At 37.9% G+C, this 13,566-nt stretch overlaps 2 protein-coding genes across 4 annotated transcripts; both read right to left on the bottom strand.

Moving 5' to 3' along the window:
• trim45 (tripartite motif containing 45) lies at positions 1-7,353 on the bottom strand. The gene is made up of 6 exons (XM_034011023.3): positions 6,284-7,353; positions 4,881-5,614; positions 2,979-3,108; positions 2,602-2,716; positions 1,904-2,030; positions 1-1,240 (listed from the first exon to the last, which is right to left on the bottom strand). The coding sequence occupies exons 1-6, from the start codon at positions 6,739-6,741 to the stop codon at positions 1,089-1,091; spliced, it is 1,716 nt and encodes a 571-aa protein (XP_033866914.3). The 5' UTR covers positions 6,742-7,353; the 3' UTR covers positions 1-1,088.
• A 774-nt stretch (positions 7,354-8,127) lies between these two features.
• Positions 8,128-13,365, bottom strand: LOC117406740 (V-set domain-containing T-cell activation inhibitor 1-like). Of its 3 annotated transcripts, none has more exons than XM_034011024.3 (5): positions 13,080-13,364; positions 10,732-10,796; positions 9,448-9,813; positions 8,652-8,915; positions 8,128-8,445 (listed from the first exon to the last, which is right to left on the bottom strand). In XM_034011024.3, exons 1-5 carry the CDS (start codon positions 13,109-13,111, stop codon positions 8,330-8,332), a joined length of 843 nt encoding a protein of 280 aa, XP_033866915.1. In that variant the 5' UTR covers positions 13,112-13,364; the 3' UTR covers positions 8,128-8,329. The 3 variants fall into 3 exon arrangements, with proteins under 3 accessions (XP_033866915.1, XP_058885090.1, XP_058885091.1); XM_059029107.1 differs by having other exon boundaries at positions 13,223-13,364; XM_059029108.1 differs by lacking the exon at positions 10,732-10,796 and having other exon boundaries at positions 13,080-13,365.
• Positions 13,366-13,566: the final 201 nt, after the last annotated feature.

Genomic DNA, 13,566 nt, shown 5'->3' with positions numbered 1-13,566 from the left:
TTACAGAACTAGCAAGCATGGTCTTTTTTTTTTTTTTTTTAGAATTAAAATGGTACTTTAGTAGAATTCTGTCTGAATACGGCTCTTATTGTCTGTCACTTTTACATTGTGCTTAATTAAGAGTTTTGATCTGCAGTACAAAACACATTTCTTTGTCAGACAAGCTCATTAGCTATGATCCTTTTGATAAACCCCTAACACATTTTAATTTTGAATACCTTTCCCACTTGTGGTATAACCATTTACAAGATTGTGAAACAACTCTAATGATTTTTTGCTTGTGATCTGCAAGTTTTCCATGCATAATTTTCCATGTTACAAATTTAAAAAAAAACAGTGCATTAATTAAAACTACCGAGAAGCCAGACAAGATATTCACTAAATTGATTAACACCTTCCACCCAATAAAAACAACTTGGAAGGTGTTACGTATTAACTCGAGTTGTTGTGATTGGATCACACTCCCTATGCTGTGCCCATGTCTAGTGTGTGAGATTTGCCCATGTGAATGACAATGGTATACTGGGACTCCTCAGACAAGAATTATTAGCTAATGTTTTTGCTGCTGCTGGAGCGTAAATGTACAGTTTGAAAACAGACAATTATTCAGCTTTGGAAGTGACCTAAGATTTCCTTTCTCACTATATTTCCCTCTGTAAATATTAATGTAGAGGCAAAACGTCAGTTCCTTTTGCAGTGCACTGCTGCACAGATACCTCAAGCCTAATGTACTTCAAATGTAATCAACACAAGAGTACTTATTTGTAATGCATGTTGTCCATGCAATCTCTTCTAATTGAACACAATATATATAGTAAACGTAACCCATCAGCTGATGACACCTAATTGAATAACACAAGACAAATATAATGCATGTCAGAACATTTCAACAACACATTTTTGAATAACTCATATGTGTATATATTATAAAGATTCAAATGTGTGCTAAATGTTGCACACAGAGAGAAAGAGAGAGAGATCATTATAAATAGTGTCAACAACTATTTGTGTAGTAATAAATGGATCAAACACATCAACGATACAATAGTGGAGAGGTGTTTTGGGGCAGCGATCAGATCTGAAGATATTCAGAGAGCAACAGTTCTGAAGAGGCTGCGGGAGGAGTTTGTGCCTGTGATGGCTCCAGAGCATTCAGACACTTCAGTGAGATTTCCACAGCAGGACCAGTGCGGCTTCCCCGGATGACCTTTGTGCCCATGTCCACAGCCTTGGTACCCTCCTGAAGACACAAGAGCAAACAGAACTGCTTTGTCAATATCTATTGTCCAATAACAGAAGAGGTTGGAATCTTAGAAGGATGGAGTGGGGCCCCCTGATAGAATGCCTCTTCGCAGGGCTATGGAACAATGAGGCCCTGAATGAATCATTCCATTCCGTTTTTTGGCAGAGAAGTGCAGGAATTAAAGGTGAAAGAAGTTTTGGCCACTGGGTGGCGCCAGCTAGCCCATTTTCTATTATTTATAAGTTTGCAGTTGCTGGTGCTTTTTAGTACATTGATTAAATATTTAACCTTTCAGCTGACCACAAACAACAAGCTTAGTTATCCACCTAACACACCACCACCAAAATGAATGGACTGAAAATGAGCTTTTGACAATGATGGATTTAATCTGTTTTTCTATTGTTTGTAGCTTGAAGTGGGAGAAATAATTTGAAAACATGGCGGAAAACAATGGGTAGGCTTCTGATAAATTCCGTCAGACAAACACATTTTACTTTGTGAAACTGCATCAAGACAATGTATGCTTTTCGTAGTGTGATCCTTTAAACCTTTTCCCATCAAGTTCTTTGAAATCAACTGCATGCTCAGATTTCACACAAATTCACAATTGTAGAAGTGGTTTAAACAGGTGCCATGCATTGTCCTCGAGCCAGACCTCACCTGGCATTGTGCCCCCACACCCACAGCGAGCCTCCTTCTGTCCTCCGCTGGAACAGAATGTGCAGCAGTGGAATACGCCACGGTGTTTGCGAACTTTACTCCTCACAACCAGGACAAAGGGAGAACCCTTAAAAACATCATACAACACTTAAACAATTTTATATTTGGGTAATGAACCCCAAGCCTCCCAATTACAACAGTGTCTGAGGCTGATAACCACTGCACATGCAGCCCGTCTGAATTCCTCCATCGCTGTTACAATGTACGACTACGCCACCCTTGAATAAATATGTTTTCTGCTTTCTGTTTCTGATAAAAAAAATTACACTGCAGTGTATAAACATATACAGTATGGGTATAGGGTACTTTATAGCAAATCATTTAATTGTAATCACACTGAATTGAGAATTTATGGTGCTCAATAAACTACAGTTGCAGCTTTCATGCAAGTACTTCAGGATTCCCACTTTTATCAATTAAAAAAATAAATAAGTAAACTGGCTGCTTAGAGGAGTTTAAAACTTTGACATACAAGCCCTCAATTATATATCCTCCGTTTAGAGAAGACGTCTACGAGCACTGATGGATTTGTTCACTTATAAACTGTTCACAAAACAAGATGCACAGAATCTATAACCCATTGTATTTAATGTAGACTACAATTCCTTCTAGTAAAATCAAGTAAAACATTGTCGCACCTGTATATGCTGTCCTGTAACACAGACCCACACAGTGTATGTCCCTGCTTCCTGAGGGGTGTAGGACACACGATACGTGCCATCATTGTTGTCCTGGACTGCAGGCTTGGTGACACTAACAGGAAATTTAAATATTACGATAATATAAACACATTTTGTGACAGCAATTTGATTTCCCTCAATTGTCTCTGCATAACATGCCGATTTAGAAATATGTTTTTGATATTTTTCCTATAAATAAACAAGTAAACCAAACGTACTGCATCAGCTTGAAAAAAAAGAAAAGATTCCCATCATAGAAGTTCAGTAGTGAATAGTTTCTTTTTTTTTTTAGTATAGCAACTCTGAACTTTTCAATATTTAACCCAATTTCCTACCAATCCTTCTTCTCTTTGTGAACGATGCTGATACGGACAGTCTCCCCTCCTTTAGCCATCTGCTCTCCAGCCGAGTCTTTGCAGATCACAGTGAATTCACTGGGGTGACCCTGGCGCCCCACTTGAAATCCTGGGGGGACAGAAATAACTTGTTTAATCTGACCTCTTCTTCCTGCCACTAACTCACACCCATGAGCAGAGGAATGAAGTGGAGTGAAAAAACCCTGTCCATGGTATTATAGGTTAAAATCTTTCGGTTACCTTGTCACAAAACTGATTCATACAAGTAGTACTACAAAGAAACTTAAATGCTTTATAAAGAACCCTTATAGGATTGTTTGCCAAGGAGACCAAGTTGGTCCCAAAGATATATGCTAATCATTAGTGGGGCTATTCCATCTCAGTGAAGTGGGCTGGGGTCATAAAAATAATTCTACACATAAACAAAGCAGAATTTGTTAGCCGAAAGGAGCATCTGTTTACTCGTAACTTAAGGGTAATGGCATCTTTGATGATTTGAAAACATGAAGATGCTTCTGAAAAATGGCTGGAATTCTTAAGAAATGGGACACCATTAGATTTTGCCTGAAGAGCGCAGCAGCTGTAGATTCACAATAACATGTTTTTACTAGAACACTCTGAGCAACAGTAGCTTCTTCCTAAGTTTCTGGTACAGTCAGTTTGTGTTCTTTTCCATATTATCGTACACACAAATCTTTCAAAGTCTTATTTTTTACTTCTGAATAGGCTCTCGTATATGGATTATTTGCTCGTGCTCAGTCTTTTCGCAGAACTCTTTTTTTCACACAGTCACACCATCCCCCACCAGACATCTTTTGAATCTTCATGAGGCGCAGTACTTACGGCTACGTCTGGAATGGCCACCAGATCATATTCAAAGTAAGTGCACTTGTAAGGAAACCATGGAAACCAGGAATGTTACCTGCTTATCAGTGTCATCGCAAATCACAGGTTTTAGTAATGTTTAAGCTTGTACAGTACAGATGTAAATACAAAAATAAAAGCAGATATTATACATTATATTTAATTGTATTTTTACAGTTCACATAGGGTAAAATTTCTGAAGATTTTACACCAAAGTACAACTTGCACAATACTAGGAAACTAACTGTTTGTTACAAAAGTAGTAACATAAAATAAACTTAATTTACAAGCGCACACTGGTGTGTTACTTAAGCAAACACCCTACTGGTGCCTCATATCTGTATTAAAAACAGGTCACAGCTATAACACAAATTCATTGTTTAGCTTCTCTTTATTTATTTTATTTATTTATGGATTTATTTGGGGGGGGGGGCAAATAAAACATTAATTGTTTGATTTCAAATTGATTCACTACTATTAAGTGTTTTCCTCGTAAAAATTTGAACTCCAAGGGTGGAGAAAGTGAAAGATAATAAAGAGAGCCCAGCTGCCCTTGCAAGACTACACTGCAGTATTTCTGACATGCAATGCTGTGGACACAGTACTTGTAATGCAGCACAATGTATACATATTGTAAAATATTTGTACAGTTTAACAAACAAAAAAGTTCCCTATGACTATACAGTGAATATAATACTGAAATATTACTGTTTTATGTTTAACCTGCCTTTTTCAAAATGTATGCATATCCCTAAAAATAAAGCAATTAGGAAACTGCTTAGTACCCTAGTCTAGACTTGCTGGTTTGGCATGGCATGACTATGGGATAGTTAATAACATGTGATCATCTACAACAGTAGAAATCATCATGCATGACAGTGAGGTTGTGTGCTCCAAGGTTTTCAAAAGGCTAGAGGCAGCTTGTGTATTGGGATCAAAAGAACTCTCCCATCCAATGAGTTAACCAGACACAACCCTAAGCTTCCCAGATCTGACTGGCTATGCAGAATATCTTACCTTCCCCACTAATGCCACATTTAGCCGGTTCCACTGCCCTGGTGTGGATCACTCCAAACACCTCGAACACACCACTCTGTGCTGCTCTCTCCTGGGGCAGGAAGTGTACACCATCATCCACGGCCGGATGGGGATTATACCCCACCTCAAGCAGCCTCTTCAGCCGACTGACCGCTACCCCCTTGGCCATCAGGATCTCCAGATCAGAGCCGCTGGTCAGCAGGCGTTCCGTGAAGTCCACTCCGGTCTTCACGTCGGACAGGATCTGCTCCAGCTGAACCCGCTGCAGGTGGAGCTGGTTCCTCTTCTGCACCCGCAGCTCCTCCAGCTGATTCAGGAGCCCATCGCGGTGCTTCTCGATGGCTTTTATGTAGCCCTCGGCAAACACGCGGACTTCCTCGGCCACAGCGTCTGCTCGAACCTCGACAGACTGCTGCACGGACTCTATGTCGCTCAGGGCCCTCTCGAGCACGCCCACGTGCGGCTGGACGTTCTTCAGCAGCTCCCTCACGGAGTCCCCGTGCTTGTGGATGACGTTGGCGGCGTAATCGCAGGCGTGGTCGCGGTGTCCCGTCACTACGCAGTCTCTGCACACAGGCCGGTCGCAGGTCTCGCAGAACAGTCTCACCTCCTCTGCAGGGTGCATCAAGCACATGATGGGCTTTACAATTCTGCTGGATCCGTTCAGGTCCTGAAGGCGCACGGTGGTGTGGGAAGCTGTCTTTTTCTGTCTCCTGTTTCAAAAACAATTCAGGTTTAGAGTGTGTGTTTTTTTTTTTTTTTAGGATTTGTAAATAAATTAGGTATTATGTAGTCACTGCAATTTGTGGTTGGTAGTTTTGAGAAAGTGCTTGTTGCTGCTCCTGCTTAGTTTGGTCATGTCCCATTCTATTCTAATAGGATATGATGATGGCTCCTATTTCGGCTTACTGTAGCAAAAATCTTTTATTGTTTCTTTTATTTTGGTTTAATAAAACAGGATTTTTATTTTTTAAACCATAAAAGCAGCAACAGTCACACTCACACAAAAGTTGTTTTTTTTATGATTAAAATGTATGCTGATTCAGTACTGTAAAGTAGCAAAGGGCCAAAAACTAAGGCTTTAAAAACATCTTTAAAAATTTATCACACTTAAAAATAACAATGAGGCCCTCGCTCAGAGGAGCCATGAGATACTTTAGATGCTGCAGCTCTTAAGACGGGTGCAGAACACTTCTGCACCGGAAGTGAATATATAGTGTTGTGGTTGAATACAAAAGCACTATGAAAATAAAATATCCTCTTCAGAAAAATGAATTACTTTCCATAATGTTGATATGCTGAAGGACTCATGCTGTTAACGCTTTTTTCTTCTTTCCATATGTCTTAATTAGAGTACTGTCTGTACCTGCAAGGGTACCTACCTGTGTGCCTGACAGCAGAACTCACACAGATTGACACAACAGACATCGCACCGTTTCTCTGCAGTCCCCTCGCTGCACAGATCACAGACTAGCTCACAGTCTTCATTCAACAAACTCTCCAAAAACACTTCGCTCACGGCGAGGTGGTCGGTGGTTAACCCTTGTACCCCTGCCAGGGGCAAATCCACTTCTGAATCACAGACCGGGCAAAGGATAGTGACCGAGGGCTGGTCACGAAGGTAGGATTCCTCGGGTAGAGTTTCAGCTGTCTTCCCCTGTATTGAAAACTGCTCCAGCTGTTGAATGCATTCTGTACAGAAAGTGTGGAGGCAGGGCAGGATTTTGGGGTCGCAGTAAAAATGTCTGCAAGCGGAACATTTTGTCCTGGCGTTAACCCCGCTCCCACTCGCTTGTGAATGAGGATCGGAGGCGCACTTCTTATTTAAATTTCGTGACATTGTTTCAAATAAAAGGTATTGAGATTTATTTGCTTAAAAACAAATACTGGATGCTATAAACCCCAACAAATATTCACCGTTAACTCTTTTGAATAGCGCCGTTAATACAATATATTTCAATAACAAAACAAACATCAAATTCGTTCCTGTTAATGAACGTTGAAAAGCCTTTACTCCGTTAATTTTGTAAAAAGCTAATCCATCGTAGTTGTGGTTTATAGTTATTTCTAAAAAAAGATATACTATGGATTGCTTTCTTTAAAGCCAGGCTACTTATATAGCAACACTGTTTAACTGATAAGTAAAAATAGAAAAGCTAGCCACTTCGTAACTTTTCTTTAAAACAAACTTTCTGGAACTCTTTTCAGTCTGCAGGACAGACATACCCAATTACTGCTTGCGTTTCAGATGCAAGGCGTGGCTGAAACTTAACAAAAAGTTGAGAAAGAGATTGCTTGCATGATGAGTGTACAAGTAATCCTGCAGGAATGTTGGTGTATCCCCATCTACTGGAGGGAGAGACGAACTAAGTGCATAGCAATTCTCAAACGGGCTTGTGCAAATTTCGGTTGTTGGAATTTTAAGCAGGGATAAGTACTTTTGAGAACAGGTTATATTGTCCATTTCTAATATATATATATATATATATATATATATATATATATATATATATATATATATATATATATATATATAATTATTATTATTATTATTATTTATTTCTTAACAGACGCCCTAATCCAGGGCGATTTACAGTCGTAAACAAATACATTTCAAGAATATATATATAAAATCACTGAAAATACCAAAAAGTAACGTTCATTTAAAATCATATGGTTAATTGTTTACATTGTATACTATTACTACTACTACTACTACTACTACTACTACTAATAATAATAATAATAATAATAATAATAATAATAATAATAATAATAATAATAAACAGGAAAAACTGTGAATTATATTTCTATTATGGCAAATATACAATCTCAACAATATGTTCGAACTAGAGTGATTAGTTTTATTCAAAACCTTCTTCTCTTGTGCGATGGTGGTGGCGGAGTGGGCATCAAAATAATTTGTACTAACAGTATATTCGTGCAAGGGAATTCGTATCATAAGAAGTATTTTACAATAAGCGACTGCTAAATTTGGACATAAAATTAGAAAATTGACCGTAGTGTTAAGTTCTAAAGCTAAGAATTTACAACTTTTTCTAACTGCTATTTAGTTGCTTCTTGATACTTGCTCCATTCGGAAGAAAAGGGGCAAAGTTTTCCACTTGCTTCACAATCTTTAGCCCGTATTTTATATATCATGCTGTATATATATATATATATATATATATATATATATATATATATATATATATATATATATATATATATAGGCTTACAATTAAAGGCATTGCATTTTCTTCCCACTTAATTCCAACAGATAGTCTTGTGGGTCTTTACAAAGAATCACATTTTGTGAATGTTGTGGAGCTTCAATGAAATAATCAAACAGAGCTTGATCAGATCATCATGTCTTTTACGTTTCTATTGGTCTTCTGTACAAGCAGCAGTCTTTTTAAGAATTCATTTTAAGAAAGTATCCAGTATGCCCAAAGAGGAAAGTGAAAGGAGAAGATCAGCCAGTGAGGCAAGGGCAGGGCTGCGCTGTTCATCTTAAAGTAATTCTTCTCAGTTACTCCAGAATCTGAAAAACAATGAAAGAGAAAAGACAGGTCTGGTTTAAAATCATTAATTAGATACAGGTATGACTAGAAATTACTGGCATAGTTTTCATTTTGGTCCAAATGCCATGGTTTGCTAAAACAAAAATCCATTCCGTTTCCTACAGGAAAAGTCTGAAGCATGTAACTATGCATTGAAGTGCGGGAGAAAGTGATACTTGTACAATACCTGTTACTAATGCATTGGAAACCGATTTGACTAAGGCATTCTCAATTATGCACTCGTAGCTGTCATCAACTTTCACCGTCTTCAGAACAGATGTCACTTTGAATATTCCGGCAGAATTGTTAGAGAATTCTGTTTCTCCTGTGAGATTAGCTCCATTAAAGTCTGTCCAAGAAACAGTAGGTTTTGGATACCACCTCTGGGCCACAGCCTTTAGTGTTGCTGCCTGACCTGTGGCCTCCATAGTAAACTTTGGAGCTGAATAAGCTTAAAAAAAAAAAAAAAGATTATTAAAAAATGTAAAAACTGTAATAAAAACAAAACACACTGCTTCTAATTACAAAGACAGAATGTGTATATATTTTACAGTGTATTTAGAATTTGATCTTTTGTACTGCCTGTAACAGAGGATTCTCAAATCAAGTGCCACTATGTCTTGTTGTTTGATTTTACACAATCAGGGAAACAAAAAAAAAGGTAGGCAAAGTATCCTTATAAACACTTTCAACCAACTGAAAATAGTACAACTACTTTTAGAATAACTACCTCCTGAGAATTCTTCTATTATCTTGTGTAAAGACTTCCTTACACAGGAAGTGTGGTGGCAGTAGAAATTAGCTTCTCTTCACTACCAGCAACTAACGTCAAGAAAACAGACAAACTTACAAAATGATGAAGGGGGTTCTGAAAATGATTATAAGCCATTAACCCTTTAATTGTGACTTCATTTATAGTCTCCTTTGAAAACTAAATTGGGAAGTTGATATGTGAGCTCACGCAAAAGAGAAGGGACCCTTACCTGCAACTCTGAGATTCACATTGACTTTTCCTTGCCCATTGGAGTTACTAACAGAGCACGTGTAAGACCCCTCATCATCCCACTGAACGTTTCTCAGCAGCAGTGATGCATTGCCATTGTTGATTTGATCAGGAAACATCAGGGTCCTGTCCTTGTAGTGTGGATTCTGGTCCTGGAGCTGGTTGACATTGCTTGCATACTTATGAATGACCCCTGTTAAACCGTCCTTCTCCCAAGTAACCATTATTGTGGTAACTGGTTTGCCACCTGAGTCAACTGCAATGAATTTACAATCCAGCATAACATCGCCTTCTAAATTTCCGACTGGAAACTTAAATCTGCTTTCTACCATCGAGCTTGCGTTTCCTGAAACAAAAATAAGACACCAATCATAGTTCATGGTGCTGTCATAGTAATGGGGTGGGTTCTGGGTGTTTTAATGTTGAGAAAATAGCACCATAAATCAGGGTCATGTGTCATAAATCAGGCAAATGTCATAAAGCTGCACTGTATTTTATGATCTTCCCCAATTCTATAAGATTTTTTTTTATTTTTTATGAAACATTATTTTGTTCCAACTGTAATCGGTCAGTTGTAACAAACACCAGGAGGGACACCGGTCCTCCAGGACCAGAATTGCCCACCCCTGTACTAGATGCTGTTTATAACCAAGACTTTTGTTATTTAGTCAAATTAATCTTGAAGTAACCATTGTGCTTCTAAATAGAACACCCAGTGTTCTTGTCAGTGAGTTTACATGGTACATGCCCAATGCCTGACAGTGACCCCTAGAGCAGGTCTTTCTATTCAAGCTATTGACCAGGAGGGATTAGCAAAGATGGCACAAGCCCAATGTTTTCAAGCCTCAGTACCAAGCATGTGCAAGTGACAGCCTTTTATAAATAACAAAAGTTTTGCATTCTGTAAATATGCATCTTGTGTACATGTGTATGACAACTACCTCAGATCTTGCCATACCAGTAATTCCTATTTATACTGTACAAGTGTCAAGAGTTTGAGCATCAAATAACTTTTTTCAATGCTAGAACAGTTTTATTTTAGTTGCTAACTATTAATTATCCTTTATCTGTCACTAAAAGAAAGTGAAGAAAAAAAATTCTAAACAAAATTGGAATTTATTTTGAATGGTGCTTTTTAGTTAAGAAAAAATGTTCTTTGACTATCACTACATACTGTATATACTTTAATGGTTGATTAAGCACACACCATCCTCCCTTTCTTCCTTTTTGCTTTCTAAGGGCAATGCATTTTAAAGAAACTCACCTCCAAGTGACGTTGCTAGAATGAGGATAATGATTCCGGCAAGAATGAATATGATAGCAATCATGCTACAGAAAAAGAGGGAAAAAAAGAACGTTCATTGTGAATCCTCGACTGAACTCCCTTTTCTATACGTTTCTAATGAAACTGTAGTTAAGAACCTCTTTTGATTTATAAAAAAGGTGTTAAAACAGCAGTACATTTTTCTGTTCACCTTTTTCAACAGTTTTAGAGAGTTTAATTAGTGTCTTCTAATTTTACAGTGTTTAAAGGGAAATATGTGGAACTATTCTTACATTATTGACCCAGGCAGGGTTTCCTTGCTGTACCATGATGCCAGGAACCATGTTTGTTGTGACAAAGGCTTGAATCATATTACAATCAAAGCTCTAAAAAATATTGGAACCCTTGGATAAAAGCACTGTAAGACACTTGCAATGTAACAGTACTGCCTAGGTATGTATCTTATTTTTATTCTATAAACATTAAAAGGCAATCTGAGTCTGTCCTATTAAATTAAATCAAATGGGGTGCTAAAAAGGTTTATAAAAAGGTATTTTTTGCACAGTATTTGGCAGTTTTACCACGCATTTACCATATTTTATCCTGATCTGCCATGTTTATTAATATGCTTTACGAAATCTCCCTCTCCTCTACCATGCTTTAAGCATTATGCATTACGCTTTGCTATGCTTTTACTATGGTACACTTTTATAAAGGTGTGTTTGCTTAGTAAAAAAAAAAAGAGAAGTCTTCTCTGCTGCTGGCTTGCACAATTAATCCTGTAAATGTGACACAGAACTAGTCTTACCAGCCCCTGATGTGGATGACAGCCTTTGATGGTGTATTTGTTTAAGTGGGAATACTGGTAAGACAGGTCCCTGAAACTGCTCTATTGTACAGTACTGCCTTTGGTTTTACTGCATATAAATCATACACTGAAACTTACTTGAGAGCAAGTCTACTGTGCACACCTTCTGCATTAACCACTCCCAGCCTTTGTGCCCATCTGCTTTAAAGTCATTTTGATTGATGATTTTAATGCATTTCCATTATTAAATAAGGGGCGAGAAAAGTGCAAACTCTGTCAAATGGAATCTATACCAGTTTTGTACATAAATGTACAGTTATTACCAGAAACTACAATTATTCCACTTTAACATATCATACACAGCATGATATATATAAAATAAATAGCATACAATTGTGTTTAATTTTCTTGAAAGATGTTAATTTAAAGAAACACATTGAACCCATAGGGTCAATTGCAACGAACCAAGAACTTCCAGATCGTCACCAGGTGCGTATTAAAAATGTTCCCAATTGCACCGAACTCCAGATGATGACTGCTGCCCCCTAGAAGTGCCTGATGTACTAAATTAAACCATAAAACCATCACTATCAATAGCTCCTTCTATTGGCAAGCAAATTGGGCATAAACGATGTAATTAGGCTGTGTATCATGGGGCAAAGGATGGTCAAACGCTCCGCTCAATTGCTGTTGGCATTGCTCAACAAAAGAAAGTTTCTGCTCAGTCGAGTAATTCTGTGCACGACCGGCAGCCATAACTTCGTTTGTATGAATACAATGAATATTATAACTTTATATACGTGGATGACTCGATTTCATATCTGATTACATTTACAGCTTTGATACATATTTGCTCTGAATTATGGTCTTTGTTTATAATTATGCGGATAATTACGTTTGGTTAATTAGGCTAATTAAAATGTATTATCTTCATGTTTTACATATGTATGTTTTTTTTGTATTGTTACTTTTATTTATTTATTTATTTACTCTTTTTGCATAAAAACATTGCAAATGCTTAATTACATAAGCCCTTGGAACTATAACGAACTGGAATCAATTTGTTTGTGACCCACCCCGCAGTTGCAGTTTGGAAATAGTCTTGATCCTCTGCTGCTTACTAAACCTGAGCATCAGCTGATCCCCAACTGGTTTGTTCGTTGCAATTGGAACTAACTTAATCCGCAGCTGGGGATGATCCTCAGGAAAGTGCCCTACTAGTCCACAAAGCTTGATGCGTACTAACTCAGAATGTTTGTTGCAATTGACCCATAGTTTAATTCATACATGTGTCTGTATTGTTTGCTCAATATCTAACAAAACTGTCATCAATACAATTACTAGTGAATTTCAATTGCAAAACATTAAAAATACAAAACAATGTTACAATAAAACACCAGGTATAGGCAGACTATATATATATATATGTATTTAATTTGCTAAGGAAACCAACGTTAGCTACAGCACCCAGGCTGGTTTTCTTTCTTCCTGTTTGGATAACCTTGTACTGCAAGTCAAAAGACTGAAAATATAAAATTACCTCCCAAAGATGATTTGCCCAATGGTAGCCATGTTTGACAAAATATTATTAGTCCTGTTTTATGTTTTTTTCCCCCCTCCTGTGTTGGGGGGGAAAAAAGTTGAGTTTCAATAAAGTTGAGTTTCCAATAAAGAGTGGTTTACCAGTGCAGTCATCCCAGGCAGCAGGAAGCAGGTCCACCTGTCTCTCAGGACTGAAGGTATGTGTCTGTCAGATCTCTTACTGACTCCTCCTGTCTGGTGCACACATGCCCTGTTAAAGAGAACACTAGTGCTGAAGTCTTGAAGTAAATACTGTGCTTCACACAAAGGCCTGAGCCAATACAGTAAGCAAATAAAAAAGGGATTGTCTTGGGTGTTAAGAAGTCACACAAACCTGAACATACCATTCCACCTACACACTACAGAGGCCCTAGGCCATTAGGATTCAGATAACCAACTAATGGGCCTGATTGTCAGAACCAAGAGTGGAATTCAAGTATATCCGG

Source organism: Acipenser ruthenus, chromosome 8, assembly GCF_902713425.1.
Source record: "Acipenser ruthenus chromosome 8, fAciRut3.2 maternal haplotype, whole genome shotgun sequence".
Taxonomy (NCBI): domain Eukaryota; kingdom Metazoa; phylum Chordata; class Actinopteri; order Acipenseriformes; family Acipenseridae; genus Acipenser; species Acipenser ruthenus.
Note: the sequence above shows the minus strand (reverse complement) of the source record. Positions and strands in the feature narration are given on the sequence as shown.